The following is a 17,674-nucleotide window of genomic DNA, read 5'->3' as shown; positions in this document are numbered from 1 at the left end:
GATTATAAATATTCATAACACTGCCTGTCGCTATTGGAACGTAACGACGCAACGTCAGCCTTACCTAATTAATATTCAGGAGCCAACCAGAAAGGACTCAAGTTGAGGATTATAAATATTCATAACTCTGCCTGTCGCTATTGGAAGGTAACGACGCAACGTCAGCCTACCTAATTAATATTCAGGAGCAAAGTCTTCGCTTAACTTCAGCGTGCCTAATTAATATTTAAAAACCAACCTCCGCCATTGGAAGGTATCGACGTAACGTCAGCACGACCTAATTAATATTTAGCTTGCCCTTTGCCATAGTAGAACTCGCAATTTCATTGACAGATAGTTCGGGATCAACGTGAAAAATGCGGACTGGAATACGCATTCGAATAGGACCGGCCATAAATTCTAAAAATGACTCAAGCAGAGCCCTTTGCCAATGATAAGTAGCGACCAATAATGCGTCAATTTATTATACTACCTTTAATAATGTCAGGACTTTTAAGAGACGATAATGTTCAATTACATTTTAAACTGCTAAATAAAACATCCACGTTCATTTAGATGTAGAGTCGGATAAAACCCCACACTTTTCAGCTGACTATGCGTTTAACCATTAATAAACATTAAATATTCATGAGATAATTAATAAGAATTATATTGTATTATTAATTCAACCTCACTTAATTTCAATTATAAAAAAGATTGCATTTTATCATTATAATATCATTAGTTGATGTGTATTCAAATAAAAATTACTTGAAAATAAATATGCCTAGTCTGATCTGAATGTACATGAGCTACTAACCTGATGTTTGTTAATGATTTAATACAAGTTATTAGAAAGTGCTACCCAGACTTATATTTTATCATCTCTATAGGTCTGAAAAAAAAAATAAATCAATAATAATATATATATAAATAATGGCCAAAACACTGACAAGTGTTTATTTATTCGTCATGTTGTTTAAATGAGATCAGATTGAGATGATGAGATTATGGACTTAAGATGTGAAAAGTAGTTTGTCTCAGAGCAATAAGTCTTTTACAGGATGAGAAGATTATACACAACACAAGAAAAGAAAGTTGTAAAACAAAAGGTTTGCATTTATTTTAAGGTGGTACATAGGTCTATGAGAATGGAGACATCTGGCCTAAGCTTTGCTGAACGCTGCCTTGATGTATTACAGACATTTTACAGCAATTATCCAAAAACCACAGTAAAACATGTCATGGTTAGCAAAGGGTAAATTGGAAACATGACAACTCACAAATAAAGATGTTTCAGATCATTTTACACCTGAAGATTTTATTGCTCAGTCAACCAAATTATAAAAACAGCCGGGCTAGAATGATTTCCACGCTCAGTATTTGTCCATGTAAAAACTTTATTATAAAAAAAAAAAAAAAAAAAAAACCTCCACTGAACGTGTATGTAACAAACTCAAAAGTATCAGCATACTACATGATAAATGTATGCTAAAAGTTCATATATATTATATATAATGCACACACACACACAAAAAAAAAAAAAAAAGGTCAATTTTTACTGCCATACAAGAGGGGACAAGGGTGGAATATTCTGGAACGTGTCCATGTGTGAAGAACAGATACCCATTCACTGATACCACCTCTTTAAATAATCTTTTATTCTACAACAGCCACCACATTTCTTCTCCTCTGTCACCACGGGAACAGATCCTGGCTTGCTTTGTTTGCATACATTGTTCCCTAAAAAGACACAGAAACACAGGCAATCAAAATGACAATCAAACAAGGATTCATTTAGTCTCCAGTACAACGGAGCCAAAGAGATTTAAAAATGGCAAACTTAAAGGAGTGTGTGATTTCTGCGCTACTAGTGGCACCAAACGAAATTACAAAAATAACGTTTTCTCAAACAATCTTTGCCAACACCCCTCAGACTCATCACACCCTTTCGCACTCTCCGATTCCCTTGAACAAACAGGCCATTCTAAATAAAAAATGATAAATGTTTAACGTCGTAATAAAGACCTCTGATAATATTGCTGGTGTTTCGGTTCAACTGGTTTTCATGTAGGTGGAGTAAGCGATTCCTGAGAAAGATTATTGATATTTGAACTCAACAGCCAAACACTCCTCCCTTCAGTGCTCCTTCAGAAGGTCCACCCCACAAATTCATGCACGCCCATTGCCACTGCTGTGTGATCGCAACAGTATTTTGTGGATCGGTCTGACCCACTTTGTTTATTTTCCCCATTTACAGAGCCAGGGCTGTGTACAAATTATTTATTTTCTTTCACAAAAAGTGTATTGGATTAAAATTACACACTCCACCTTTAATTGTGAAACAATAAATGGGTTAAAGGTAAAAAAGGTTAAACAGGTTTCAGAATAAATTGAATGAAATACATAAGCACATATACGTATGTCTATGGTTATCTTTCACTCTGTAGCCTGAATGTGCTCACATGAGGACAGTCATAAAAGGTAAAACTGGGGCTTGGCAATACAATGATTTTTTAAAAATATATATCTTTCAATATGTTTTATATGGAAGCCTGTTTTGTCCGTGGTTTCACTTTTTTTTTCCCGGCCTGATCACGACTTAATTTTCTCATGAGCTCAACACAAAATCTTGTTTTCTTCACATCACGATATAAAGTTGTTTTCTCGAGATCACAACTTAAGTGTTAGTAATCAGCTATTAATTTACTCTCAGAGATTGTTTTTATTTCTTAACAGAACACAGCGACTTCGCTTGGTTATTACTTATTAATTTATAAACAAATTACTTTAGTTAGCCCTTTAAGCTCGGATGGGCCAGTGAGAATTTTTTTTGTCAAATATATTAATAACTACAGTCTTGACCAACACAAAATCGGTATCGTTTGAAAGCTTAGAAGCTCTTCTTTAAAATGCATGCAGGCATTATTACCAAAACTGAACAAGTGCTTTGAAATTTGCAGACAAATCAGAAGCGTTCCGTTTTAATACATAAAAAAAAAAAAAAAAAACTTTGCACTGTACATATTGTAATCAGTAAAAACATCAAACGCATCAAATAGCAATGTGTCATGTTAGAAAGCTCTCAAAAAGTAGAATACAACCAGCCAATTTGTTTTACTCAGACAAAAATATAGCAAGTACCAGCTGAAGTCAGACGTTTACATTCACTTAGGTTGAAGTCAATAAAACTCATTTAACCACTCCACAGATTTCATATTAGCAAACTATAGTTTTGTCAAGTCATTTAGGACATCTTCTTTGTGCATGACATGAGTAATTTTTCCAATAATTGTTCACAGACAGATTGTTTCACTTTTAATTGACGATCACAATTCTGGGTCAGAAGTTTACATACACTAAGTTAACTCTGCTTTCAAGCAGCTTGGAAAATTCCAGAAAATGATGTCAATCCTTTAGGTAATTAGCTTCTGATAGGTACTGATAGTGTACCTGTGGATGTATGTAAGGCCTACCTTCAAACTCGGTGCTTCTTTGTTTGATATCATGGGAAAATCAAAAGAAAATCAGCCAAGAACTCAGAAAAAAAATTGTGGAACTCCACAAGTCTGGTTCATCCTTGGGAGCAATTTCCAAATGCCTGAAGGTACCACGTTCATTTGTACAAACAATAGTACGCAAGTATAAACACCATGGGACCACGCAGCCATCATACCGCTCAGGAAGGGGACACATTCTGTCTCCTAGAGATTAATGTATTTTGGTGCGAAAAATGCAAATCAATCACAGAATAACAGCAAAAGGACCTTGTGAAGATGCTGGAGGAAACAGGTAGACAAGTATCTATATCCACAGTAAAATGAGTCCTATATTGACATAACCTGAAAGGCTGCTCAGCAAGGAAGAAGCCACTGCTCCAAAACAACCATAAAAAAGCCAGACTACAGTTTGCAAGTGCACATGGGGACAAAGATCTTACTTTTTAGAGAAATGCACTCTGGTCTGCTGAAACAAAACTTGAACTGTTTGGCCATAATGACCATCGTTATGTTTGGAGGAAAAAGGGTGAGGCTTGCAAGCCGGAGAACACAATCCCAACCATGAAGCATGGCGGTGGCAGCATCATGTTCTCGGGGTGCTTTGCTGCAGGAGGGACTGGTGTACCTCACAAAATAGATGGCATCATGAAGGAAAATTATGTGGATATATTGGAGCAACATCAAGACATCAGTCAGGAAGTTAAAGCTCGGTCGCAAATGGGTCTTCCAAATGGACAATGAGCCCAAGCATACCTCCAAAGTTGTGGCAAAATGGCTTAAAGTTAAGGTATTGGAGTGGCCATCACAAAGCCCTGACCTCAAACTGATAGAAAATTTGTGGGCAGACCTGAAAAAACATGTGTGAGCAAGGAGGCCTACAAACCTGACTCAGTTACACCAGTTCTGTCTGGAGGAATGGGCCAAAATTCCAGCAACTTATTGTGAGAAGCTTGTGGAAGGCTACCCAAAACGTTTGACCCAAGTTAATCCATTTAAAAGGCAATGCTACCAAATACTAACAGTGTCTGTAAACTTCTGACCCATTAGGGATGTGATGAAAGAAATAAAAGCTGAAATAAATCAATCATTCTCTCTACTATTATTCTGACATTTCACATTCTTAAAATAAAATAGTGATCCTAACTGACAGGGAATGTTTTCTACAATTAAATGTCAGGAATTGTGAAAAACAGAGTTTAAATGTATTTGGCTAAGGTGTATGTAAACTTATGACTTCAACTGTATATGTCTTTGACAATTATGTTGGTGTTGCTTATATGCCGCATTTTAGCTTATAACTTCATGAAAAATAAATGGAACGTAAAATATCACATACCATTATTATGATTATCTTTCAAATGAACCCACACAAAACGCAATCTGATGCATAGATCATTAGATAATCCACACAAAGCACAATGTTACATATGGCCACATGTTGAGTGTATGCCTCTTCACGGTTTGACATCAAAAGTAGAGAATAACATGATTATTTCAAATGTCATGTAAAAGTAAATTTTTGGCTTTTTTGGTAAATTTAGTGTTTAAGAAGTAGTGTAGTGGCGTAGAAGTTTAACACAAAGATTGAGAATTGCCAAAAACAAAAGAATGTGAAAGGGGATATTTATAGTAAAAAAGGACTTAAATATTGATCTGTTTCTCATCCACAACTATCATATCGCTTCTAAAGACATGTATTTAATCATTGATGTCACATGGATATATTTTATGCTGCCTTTGTGCTTTTTGGACCTTCAAAGTTCTGGCCAACATTCACATGCATTGAATGGACCTACAGAGCAGAGATATCTTTCTAAAAATCTCTGTGTTCAGCAGAAGAAAGTCCTACAAATCTGGGATAGAATGAGGGTAATAATGAGAGAATGTTTCTTTTTGGGTGAACTATCCCTTTAAATAACAAAATTGTGGTGGCACAAACACTCAATTCCTTGATAAGTCTATTTAATTTAGCAATCACCATAAGCACATTCTTTAGTTCAAGCACATCCAATAAGAATGAAGCTTAGCTTTTAAATGCACAGATGCTCCCATAATATGTCTCTCTTAGTCATAAAATTTGTGCGGCTCCCAGGCAACAGCTCGTCTCACTACACACCCCTCTGAGAGCTTTTATTCTAATTAAAAGCAATGATTTTCTCAAATTCAATTTGTTTAAGGTAATCTTATAGCTGCTGATGCCATCAGAGCCCTCGAGAGGAAAATCGTAAGGCCTGTTAATTCTTATTTACGAATTACTTGACACTGTTCACATGAGCAAGAGAAATCTCAGCACAAACATGACTCTGCTGTTTCCATAGAAACATCCCATAATACTTGATGCAAGAATATCTCTGATACTTTAATAAAACACAAAACCTAAAAATGTAATCCAAGTATGGTTAGGGACATTAAAGCCATAGTTAAAAAAAATAAACAATAATATAAAGACAAATAAAAAAAACAATGCTGTATTTGCAATATTTACATTAAAACTATGCATCGTTTAGTGTAAAAACAACGCAAGTTCTCATGCGGACACGTGAGCCATTGTGAACAAGCTTCTCTCATAGCGCTCACGAACACGCAACGGACGTCAACACTAAAACAAAATGATATTTCGGGCTGGTTCTCACCAAAAACCAATTGATTGCCTTCAGAAGACTTGGAATATTATGCACAAGTCTCATGGACTACTTTTATGATACTTGAGGGTCCTTTAAGCTTTAAAGTGAGTCCCTGATACTGCATAGATAAGACGGAGCATGATATTCATTAAAAATTCTCCTCGTGTTGAATGAGGAGAGATTAAGTAATGACAGAATTTTCATTCTTGGATGAACTATCACATTTATGTTGTAGCCTTCAATTATTATAGTAAAATGGTCATTTTCAATGTCAGATGGCAAATAGAAACTAAAGCAAAAAGCAAACCCAGGCAAATTAGGTCTCTTTTACAAGTCCAAAGAGCTTTCCATATAGCAGACTCTTGATTCAGCATCTGTTACTGCAATTAAATCCTGTCATGTGCTTGATAGTTTAATGCCTTCATTATTTTGATGCTTTAAGTGATTGGCCGATTCAAAGTGCTGATAGCTGCACTGATCCCTTTAAGTGAAAAGCATCAGAATAAATCTCTCTCTATTCCAGTCCAGGAAAAGCCCAAAACTTGCCAACGCTGGACTGCAAGAGAATCAGATGGCCTTTCTGGAGCTGATACAAGATGATCAGGACAAGAAACTACTGTCCACCTGGAGCAGAACCAACCACTGTATCAGCAGAACAACAATCTTTGCTTCCACATGAGGTTGATAGTTCAACCACAAACTAAAATTCTGTAATCATTTTCTCACCCTAATGTGGTTTCAAACTCATGACTTTCTTCCGTGGAATACAAAAGAAAAGTTAGGCAGAATGACACCCTCAATCACCATTCACTTCCATGGTATGGAAAAAAGATGCAATGAAAAGCGACTGGTGACTGAGACTAACATACTGCCTAACAGCTTCTTTTTTTGATGGGGAAGCCTTAATAGACATGGTTTTATCCAAGATTTTTGCTGCACTTTATTTCTTGTATTACATTTTTTCTTTATCCACTTGGCAACCATGGCAATTTGGTTGAAAGGATGGTTGCTCTGATTGGAAAAATAATATAATACAAATATAATAAAAAAAATAAAAATAAAAAAATCACTCTTAAAGTCATTTGAGAGCAAATGCATATATAGCCAGTGTTAATCTCTAATGAAATCACTGACCAAAACGTTCATTGACAAAGTTTGTTTTTTGATCAAGTCAACGATAATGAATACGAGATGAAAGACGCATCATGACGATAATTAAACAATTTTATTAAAGCTGTTGATGAAAATAAGAATAGGAACAAATACTGCAAGATATTAACAAGAAACATCTGTTTATAGAAGATATTATATGTGGATTCAGCTAATCCAACAATCCAGTGTGTTGGGGATTTCCCTGCTTGAGGTGTGTGAATTGAACACCGGCTAAATTAACTGCTTTAAAGAGGCCTTTTATTATGCTTTTGGGGATTTTCCAGTTCCTTTAGTGTGTAATATAGCTGTGTGTGCGCATGTAAAAGGTCTGCAAAGTTACAAAGCACAAAGTCCACGCCAAAGGGAGTTACTCTCTGCCAAAAACACTGCTCCTGAAGTGCCTGGTTTGCAGTCTAGCCATTACTTCCATTACGTCACTTTGTAACACATTTGCATAATGCCCGCCTCAGGAATGCGCTGCTAAGGAAGCCTCGGGAGCTGAAACTCAGTTATGGTAAGGTGCGTTACATTTCCGACACACGCTCTAAGCGGTTGACCAATCACAACAGACTGGGCCAGCTGACCAATGTGAGCAGACTGGGCTTTTCGGAACGGGGGGCTTTAAAGAGACAGGAGGTAAATCAGAGCGTTTCAGACGGAGGGTGAAAAAGAGGTGCTTCAGCAATGTACAGTATGAGAAAAATGTGTTTGAACATTAAAGCATGTAAACCTATCCTAGTAGATCCCCCCCAAAAAATGAGCATAATATGGGCTCTTTAAAACTTGTTAAACAAATACATCCTTTTTTTTCTCCCAATTTGGAATGCCCAATTCCCAATGTGCTTTTAAGTCCTCGTGGTCGCATAGTGATTCGCCTCAGTTTGGGTGGCGGAGGACGAATCCCAGTTGCCTCCGTGTCTGAGATCGTCAACCCGCACATCTTATCACTTGGCTTGTTGAGCACGCTGCCACGGAGACATAGCGTGTGTGGAGGCTTCACGCCACCGACTGCAGCAACCACGCTCAACTCACCACGCTCCCCACCGAGAATGTACCACATTATAGCGATCACGAGGAGGTTACCCCATGTGACTCAACACTCCCTAGCAACTGGGCCAATTTGGTTGCTTAGGAGACCTGGCTGGAGTCACTCAGCACGCCCTGGGATTCAAATTCGCGAACTCCAGGGGTGGTAGCCAGCGTCTTTACCACTGAGCTACCCAGGCCACCAAACACATCCTATTTAAACATGATTAAATCACTATATCCACAACATATACAGTGGTGCTTGAAAGTTTGTGAACTCTTTAGAGTTTTCTATATTTCTGCATAAATATGACCTAAAGCATCAGCAGATTTTCACACAAGTCCTAAAAGTAGATAAAGAGAACCCAATTAAACAAACAAACAAGACAAAAATATATGATCCAATATTACAAATCTGCAAAAATATGTGAACCTTTGCTTTCAGTATCTGGTGTGACCCCCCTTGTGCAGCAATAACTGCAACTAAATGTTTCCGGTAACCGCTGATCAGTCCTGCACATCGGCTTGGAGGAATTTTAGCCCATTCCTATGTACAGAACAGCTTCACCTCTGGGATGTTGCTGTGTTTCCTCACAAGAACTGCTCGCTTCAGATCCTTCCACAACATTTCTATTGGATTAAGGTCAGGACTTTGACTTGGCCATTCCAAAACATTAACTATTCTTCTTTAACCATTCTTTGGTAGAACGACTTGTGCTTAGCGTCATGGTCTTGCTGCATGACCCACTTTCTCTTAAGATTCAGTTCACAGATAGATGTCCTGATATTTTCCTTTAAAATTCGCTGGTATAATTCAGAATTCATTGTTCCATCAATTATGGCAAGCCGTCCTGGCCCGGATGCTGCATAACAGGCCCAGACAATGATACTATCACCACCATGTTTCACAGATGGGATAAGGTTCTTATGCTGGAATGCAGTGTTTTCCTGTCTCCAAACATAATGCTTCTAATTTAAACCAAAAAGTTCTATTTTGGGCTCATCCGTCCACAAAAAAAAAAAAGAATTTCAAATAGCATTCTGGCTTGTCCACATGATCTTTAGCAAACTGCAGATGGGCAGCAATGCTTTTTTTGGAGAGCAGTGACTTTCTCCTTGCAACCCTGCCATGCACACCATTGTTGTTCAGTGTTCTCCTGATGGTGAACTCATGAACGTTAACATTAGCCAATGTGAGAGGGGCCTTTAGTTGCTTAGAAGTTACCTTAGGTTCCTTTGTGACCTCGCAGACTATTACACGCCTTGCTCTTGGAGATCTTTGTTGGTCGACAACTCTTGGGGAGGGTAACAATGGTCTTGATTTTCCTCCATTTGTACACAATCTGTCTGACTGTGGATTGGTGGAGTCCAAACTCTTTAGAGATGGTTTTGTAACCTTTTCCAGCCTGATGAGCATCAACAACTCTTTTTCCGAGGTCCTCAGAAATCTCCTTTGTTCGTGCAATGATACACTTCCACAAACATGTATTGTGAAGATCAGACTTTGATAGATCCCTGTTCTTTAAATAAAACAGGGTGCCCACTCACACCTGATTGTCATCCCATTGATTGAAAACACCAATCTTATCTATCAGTGGGCAGAGCTTCACATGAGACTGAATTGAAGTAACATGAACAGGGTTTATGGCATAACTTTTTCAGGAGACCACCCAAGCAAATTCAATGACATCCATCTTGCGTTCTGCAGTTCATAAGGGCTCATCTGATACATGCATCTGTGTTTCATAGTCTGCGCTTTCTCTGGAACCGAAAGTGCACACGAGTTCAACAGGCTGTAGGTTCACAAAAGCCGACACAGAGCAGAAAATGTCATATGGAAACTGTCACACGATGATGATGATGATCTCTCGTAACACAAGCAATCTCTTTTACCTCCTCAAAATGAAGCACACAAAAGAATGAAATTATTAATATTTTTATTTTTTTTGAGAATTTATGTATTCTTTTTATTGCATTGTTTTGGGAAGATTCAAGAGTGCTTTAAAATAAATTTTATAATAATAATAATGGTCAACAACAACAAACAAATGCGGCATAATGTGAAATATAGCAAACATTATGGTAAGAATTATTTAAAACCATGTTGTTGTTTTTTGTTCTTTGAGCATTGTCAAGTTCCAATTAAAGAGAAAAGAGGTGTATTTAAGTAACTGACTGGATTATACAATAGGCATTACAATATGGTTATTTAATATGTTAACCTATTTTTATTGATTTAAAAAAAAGGTTACTACATCGTTATAATGATAGAAAATGACTCATGATATATAATTTTGGTCATATCACCCACCCCGAATTCATTATATGCTATTATTCCAGGAGCTCAGATTTTCACAACAAGGACAGTTGTATAGTAGGCTATTTGTACGTTTAAATGAGTAATACTGACTAAAATTAATGAATGACGTGATGAAATATTGACTAATTTTAAAGGATATTTTTGTTAAGACTAAAACTATGACCAAAATAAAAACTGTTTAAAAATAAACTGTATATAGCAATATATGTTGAAAAATCATCAAAAGGCTAATAATATATTATATATATATATATATATATATATATATATATATATATATATATATATATATATATATATATATATATATATTTTTTAGCTATTATTTTTTGACAGAAGGGAAAATATAGGTGTGCCAAAATATTTAAAAAAAACAAACATGTACTGATTTCCCAGGAAGCAAAACTTCACTTTATGGGGTAAATCATTTGGGGCTTTCTATTACACGAGTAACAAAAGCATATTATAGTGTTTTGACAAGTGCCATAAAACTGCAGGGCCTTTCCCTGGTCAGGCTTCAGATTGTGGAAACACTGCCATAAATGTGCTTAATGAAAGTGATTTGTGAGTGTAATTAATTTTAAGTGCTTGGTGGTCATAGGGAAAAGTGAAGCCAATATTAACTACCAGAGAGCATTTGCAAAAAGTAACACTCAAAAATCAGATATAAAACCTAGAGTCATAAAGTTAAAACTCGTTCTGTGTGACTTCGAAAATTGGATGATGCTCTCACCACTCTGAGCTTCTGAGGCACTGGCCTTCCACAGGCGAATGCTCATTTCATCTGAGCCGCTCAGGATGTATTTGTTGTCAGTCGACCATCTTACACAGATGACATGCTGCATACGTTTAGTGTGGTAAACCTCCCTGTAGTTTACTGGAAATCACAATAAATATGATTTTGATTTGCTCTTTTAAATTGTTAAATACTGCCCACACTTCCTGTTTTAACGGGAAATACATCAACACATTGAAAGAAAACTACCCTTGTAAAATGTTATGGGGCCAACACACTCTGGGTCAAATTTTTCAACCTCTCCCCTCCAATAACCTATCATATAACATCTGCCTCACTTTTCAAAATCCAATCAATTCCTGAAGCATAAAATCCCACCCTACATTTCTTTCTGGTTGAATCCTGTTTTTCTCAGAAATAACTCCGACTAAAAATGTAAAACGGGTTAGGAATGGTGTTTTATGTTCACTTCAGTCTTCAGGGCTTATTCCTCTTTGATAAAAAGGCTGCAGGATACAAGCTCAAATAAGTAATGCATTGAATTTATCCACTGACCGATCAACTGATACCACAATCATTAACATAATCAGGACGTTACACTAGTTCTAACTTCAGTTTGTTGCATTATAGCTTTCCTCATTGCACTCACCTGCTGTGGCCTTTGTCCTTCTGAAAGATGCGAATGGTTTTATCAAAGCTGGCGGAAACAAACTCCCTTCCTGTAGGTGAATAAGAGGAAAAATGGAAAGGAAAAAGGGGATGAAGAGGGAAAGGAAGAGGAAAAGGACTACAACACAGAAGAGGAAAACGCAAAAAGAAAACTAAAAGAGGGAAGAGGAAATGGATTAAGAAGAGGGAAAAGAAATAGTAAAACTAAAACGAAGAGGGGAAGAGTACAAGGAAAAGGAAACTGGAAAGGAAAGAAAGAAAATAGGAAGAGGTAAAGGAAGAGGAAAGAGTAAAACTAAAAGGAAGAGGAAATGGATGAGAAGGGAAAAGAAATAACACTAAAAAGGAAGAGTACAAGGAAGAGGAAAACTGGAAAGGAAATAAAAAGGGAAATGGGGAGGAAGAGGAAAAAGAAAAACTAGAGTAAAACTAAAACTAGAGTAAAAGAGTAAAGAAAAAGAGGGAAAAGACAAGGAAGAGAAAAATGGAAGGGGAAAAGAAAAAGGGGAAGAGGAAAAAGACGATAATTAAAGGGAAGGCAAAATAAGAGATATGTTTGCGCACCTTTCAGAGTGGTGCAGATTCTCTGATGTCATAAGACAATACTTCTGTCTGAAGCACAGCTGGCGAGAAGCTCAAGTCTACAATGAACAACAAATGTATTTTAAGGTTGATAAACTGTGTTAAATCAATAATTTCATGCCATTTGATCTCCAATGTAATCACTCATCAAAAAAAAAAGTTTGAGAACGGCACTGAAGTATGGCAGTGATAGTAAGATGGTTAGATTAAAATGTGATTTCTTTCAAACACACGGTCATAATACGTTTGGGACGTGCTACAGTATATGTTGTGAAAAGCACCACTGAAGTCAACTGAATTTTAATTAAATAGTTTTGCAGCCATTATTCAATGCTGTTTTAGAAAATCTGAGAACTTGTTGCTAAGGGGTGGGTGCGGGTATAGCACATGAAGATCTCACCTCCACAGGGTTGTATCGGATGCAGCTGAAGCGGTCCACACCACAGCTGAAGGAGCGGATGGGGCTGATTCTCTGCTCATCCCAGATTTCCACCATCTGACCGCAGGTTGTGAACATGCCCTCCCTCTGGTGGTGGTCGATGCCTGTGAACACGGCCTGCAAGACACATTAGCCTATTAACCTATTGGCTTTTGTCAACACATGATGTTCTGAATTATTATTTTTAATAATTATATCTGTAACTTCTAAAACAAGGAATGCCATTTTTCTGATTTTTAATTAGTAGGCTATTACCTGATGATGTTGATCTTTACTGTATTTTCCTTTTGGTATTACATATTTTGAATCTACTATCTCATCAAAAATATCAACATATATTTAGCTATATTACCCAGACCTATACTGTAATATAAACATGGTCAGCTCACTGTACCTTCCCCAAAATAGTGTTAATAGGTTCCTCCTTCACTCCATATCCTGGTGCCTCAATGTTCCACTGTTTGATGGTCTTGTCATCTCCTACCTGTTGCATGCATAAAAAAAAATAAAAATAAAAACATAATATACAGCGCATCCAGAAAGTACTCACAGCACTTCACTTTTTCCACATTTTGTTATGTTACAGCCTTATTCCAAAATGGATTAATTCATTATTTTCCTCAGTTCTACAAACAATACCCCATAATGACAACGTGAAAGAAGTTTGAAATCTTTGCAAATTTATTAAAAATAAAAAACGAAAAAAAAAAAAAAAAAAACCCACACATGTACATAAGTATTCACAGCCTTTGCTCAATACTTTGTTGAAGCACCTTTGGCACCAATTACAGCCTCAAGTCTTTTTGAGTATGATGCTACAAGCTTGGCACACCTATTTTTGGGCAGTTTCTCCCATTCTTCTTTGCAGGACCTCTCAAGCTCCATCAGGTTGGATGGGGAGCGTCGGTGCACAGCCATTTTCAGATCTCTCCAGAGATGTTCAATCGGGTTCAAGTCTGGGCTCTGGCTGGGCCACTCAAGGACATTCACAGAGTTGTCCCGGAGCCACTCCTTTGTTATCTTGGCTGTGTGCTTAGGGTCATTGTCCTGTTGGAAGATGAACCTTCGCCCCAGTCTGTGGTCCAGAGCACTCTGGAGCAGGTTTTCATCAAAGATGTCTCTGTACATTACTGCATTCATCTTTCCCTCGATCCTGACTAGTCTCCCAGTTCCTGCCGCTGAAAAACATCCCCACAGCATGATGCTGACACCACCATGCTTCAATGTAGGGATGGTATTGGCCAGGTGATGAGCGGTGCCTGGTTTCCTCCAGACATGATGCTTGCCATTCAGGCAAAAGAGTCCAATCTTTGTTTCATCAGACCAGAGAATTTTGTTTCTCATGGTCTGAAAGTCCTCCAGGCGGGCTGTCATGTGCCTTTTACTGAGGAGTGGCTTCCGTCTGGCCACTCTACCATACAGGCCTGATTGGTAGAGTGCTGCAGAGATGGTTGTTCTTCTGGAAGGTTCTCCTCTCTCCACAGAGAAATGCTGGAGCTCTGTCAGAGTGACCATTGGGTTCTTGGTTACCTCCCTGACTAAGGCCCTTCTCCCCCGATCGCGCCGTTTGGCCGGGCGGCCAGCACTAGGAAGAGTCCTGGTGGTTCCAAACTTCTTCCATTTACAGATGATGGAGGCCACTGTGCTCATTGGGACCTTCAATGCTGCAGAAATGTTTCTGTACCATTCCCCAGATCTGTGCCTCGACACAATCCTGTCTTGGAGATCTACAGACAATTCCTTGGACTTCATGGCTTGGTTTGTGCTCTGACATGCACTGTCAGCTGTGGGACCTTATATAGACAGGTGTGTGCCTTTCCAAATCATGTCCAAATCAACTGAATTTACCACAGGTGGACTCCAATCAAGTTGTAGAAACATCTCAAGGATGATCAGTGGAAACAGGATGCACCTGAGCTCAATTTTGAGTGTCATGGCAAAGGCTGTGAATACTTATGTACATGTGTGGGTTTTTTTTTTTTTTTTTTATAAATATGCAAAGATTTCAAACAAACTTCTTTCACGTTGTCATTTTGGGGTATTGTTTGTAGAATTGAGGAAAATAATGAATTAATCCATTCTGGAATAAGGCTGTAACATAACAAAATGTGGAAAAAGTGAAACACTGTGAATACTTTCTGGATGCACTGTATGTGGATACGTGCACCTGTCAATCTACATTAGCTCACAGGAGAAAAATGCATGACTAAAATGCCACAAAAGCGGGAGCAGATTATCAGATGAATCCTTCATGAGCCTGGACTGACCTCAAACATTCACGCTTAGAAAGGTTCCACACCTGTCAGAAAGTGAAGAATCATGAATCCATCAGTCATTCCCTCATCCTGAATGCAGACATTTCTCACTGGGCATTTGCACACTCTTTTGATTTGGGCTACTGGACACAGCAGCAGTTGTGTATTGGATGTTTATGTTGTTCTTGTATGGTAATAGTACAAATAAAATCCTGAATCTATATGCGTAAGTGTATAGAAGTGTGCTCAATTTCTCCTAATAGAGCTTTAAAACAAAAAGATGGAGAGCATATTAAATGCTGTGACCGTAACCTCGCCATCACAGGCTCCAGATATGACTGTTGAAAGGCTTTTGGCGTGTTTGGTGATGCAGCTGATCTCTGTGGCCATCTAGTGAAGCCACAAAGGGTTTGGCAAACACCCTCTCCAGTTTGGCAGCATTCAGGGCTCTGGTGTATTCCCTGGGCACCTCAAAGGGATGCAGGGTCGGGTCATAATTCCTGGGCACTTAGGGCACAATACTGCAGTGAGTGTGTACTTCCAATAACACCAGCTTTATATAATGATATTAATGTTGACATACCTCGCTGTATATCTCTGGTTGTCTCTCGAGCATAATCGTCCGGTTTTCTGCAAAGCACTTTAACTTTCATTCCACCGGATTGTTAAATTAAACCAAATAAAGATCGTCACGTGACCAATCACATCCGGGTGCTGCGAGCAAATTGGGTAAAATCAGAGAGTATTTAGTAGAGACGGGCCAATTCTATTTAAAAAGAATGGGAGAAAGTGGAATGATCAAACATGGAGCGCCCAACGGTCAACGGATGTAGAAAGGAAGTCCCGCCTTACAGTTAAAAGAGCCAATCACCTTTTAGATACATAAATCACCTGTCAATCAACTCTAGAACGCGCATGCGCATTAGCTATAAAAGCTGTGAAAATTGCGTTTTTTTTTTGTTTGTTTTTTACTTGTTGCGTATAATGAGGTAAAGAATCACAATTTATGTCAACAGTATTGTAAGATTTTATTGCTGATTTGAAATATGTTTTTTGATCGTAATCTTGACCAACTGTTTTTGAAATATTGGACTTTCTCCATTCAAGTAGATCAGAGCCGCATTGTCATGACTGAAAATAACACCCCCGAGAGCGTTCCAAAGATGGCCGACAGTGGACCGACTTGCTAGAAAGACTTTGGTAGAATTTCCCTTTCAGGGCAAGTCAGTCCACTCGGCGGCCATCTTTGGATGGGCAGGCTGGGCAGCTATTTCCTATGTAAACATGCGGCATAAAAGTACAGCTCCTTTCTACTTGAATGGGAAAAGACCAAATTGTCCAAAACGGTTGGTCAAGATAACAATAAAAGAACATATTTCACATCAGCAGTAAAATAGTCTCTGGTAGAATGGAATGAGGAATATAAACTATGAAAATAAACAAAAATCTACCAAAACCTCTCTTCTTTAATTGAAATATGATACGACATGTTATTCCAGTGCATTCGTTGTATGAATAATTGTACTGCATCTCTCCCGTATGAAACGTTTTTCTTTTTCTGTATGTTTTGCTAAATAAAAGTGGGATGAAAATTATGGATGTAAATAACAACTCTCTCTCTCTCTCTCTCTCTCTCTCTCTCTCTCTCTCTCTCTCTCTCTCTCTCTCTCTCTCTCTTTTTTTTTTTTTTAATACCTCTTCGCTGTCTTCATAATTAATTGGTTCTTAAATGTTCAGATTCATACAATGTTTTCCATGTATCGTAAAGTTTTAAAGGCTAAATTTTTGTATTACAATTTGTAAAGCCGCGCAAAAGTCAAGTTAGACGTAACGTAATGCATATAACAGAACGCATGTGTCTCGAAATGCGATTTTATAAGTTATTTTTCTACGCGACATGGTGTCTAAAAACGCGAGACGCTGAAAAAACAGCTGGACGTGGGGCAAAGGTCAAATACATCCGCGTTTACATAGCGCAGACGTACTTAAAAACGCTTCGGTGTGAACGGCCCTTAAGACGGGTTGTCACATGGTACGTGTTAGTTTTCTCCGCGCTGTTGAAGACGAACCAATCACAGTCGTCTATGATTATAGAACGCATTTTAAAAATAATTTTTGCTTGGGTGAATTTCCTTTTTTATCAAAGGGAAGGGCCAGCTTTGCACCCCCTGTAGGAAGAAAACGCATTTGTCATTCGATTGAGCAGCGTTTGCCGTGCCGTATGATCAGGAAATTACTTTTCAAAGCTTGAAAACGTGATGCACTCTGCTGCTGATGTTTCCTTTGATTTTCTAACATTCCTATGATGTTTGCGCGATTGTGTATCTTTCATGAGTCTGCGAGACGCGTCAGTGTAGGGTAGTTAATTCACACACACACACGTGTTTTCACC

The 17,674-nt window shown here is 38.0% G+C and overlaps 1 protein-coding gene across 9 annotated transcripts; it reads right to left on the bottom strand.

Moving 5' to 3' along the window:
- Positions 1 to 934: 934 nt before the first annotated feature.
- On the bottom strand, positions 935 to 16,095 carry LOC127454471 (DDB1- and CUL4-associated factor 13-like). Of its 9 annotated transcripts, none has more exons than XR_007899551.1 (7): positions 15,295 to 16,095; positions 13,422 to 13,511; positions 12,989 to 13,144; positions 11,987 to 12,441; positions 11,335 to 11,478; positions 9,507 to 10,174; positions 935 to 1,722 (listed from the first exon to the last, which is right to left on the bottom strand). XR_007899551.1 is itself a non-coding variant. In XM_051721712.1 (6 exons), exons 1-4 carry the CDS (start codon positions 15,301 to 15,303, stop codon positions 12,436 to 12,438), a joined length of 261 nt encoding a protein of 86 aa, XP_051577672.1. In that variant the 5' UTR covers positions 15,304 to 16,095; the 3' UTR covers positions 941 to 1,722; positions 11,335 to 11,478; positions 11,987 to 12,435. The 9 variants fall into 9 exon arrangements, 2 of the variants coding, with proteins under 2 accessions (XP_051577672.1, XP_051577671.1); XR_007899550.1 differs by lacking the exon at positions 9,507 to 10,174 and having other exon boundaries at positions 938 to 1,722; positions 15,295 to 15,789; positions 15,866 to 16,095; XR_007899548.1 differs by lacking the exon at positions 9,507 to 10,174 and adding an exon at positions 12,571 to 12,647 and having other exon boundaries at positions 939 to 1,722; positions 11,987 to 12,056.
- Positions 16,096 to 17,674: the final 1,579 nt, after the last annotated feature.

This window comes from Myxocyprinus asiaticus, chromosome 16 (genome assembly GCF_019703515.2).
Source record: "Myxocyprinus asiaticus isolate MX2 ecotype Aquarium Trade chromosome 16, UBuf_Myxa_2, whole genome shotgun sequence".
Lineage (NCBI taxonomy): Eukaryota > Metazoa > Chordata > Actinopteri > Cypriniformes > Catostomidae > Myxocyprinus > Myxocyprinus asiaticus.
The sequence above is the reverse complement of the archived record's forward strand: the minus strand, read 5'-3'. Positions and strand labels throughout refer to the sequence as shown.

Excerpts from the sequence above, each read along its gene's own strand:
- LOC127454471 (XM_051721711.1), bottom strand. The coding sequence starts at position 15,898 with ATGCTCGAGAGACAACCAGAGATATACAGCGAG. Across the intron at positions 13,512-15,865 it reads AACCAGAGATATACAGCGAG|GTAGGAGATGACAAGACCAT; the intron begins GTATGTCAACAT and ends TGCATGCAACAG. Across the intron at positions 13,145-13,421 it reads TTAACACTATTTTGGGGAAG|GCCGTGTTCACAGGCATCGA; the intron begins GTACAGTGAGCT and ends TGTGTCTTGCAG.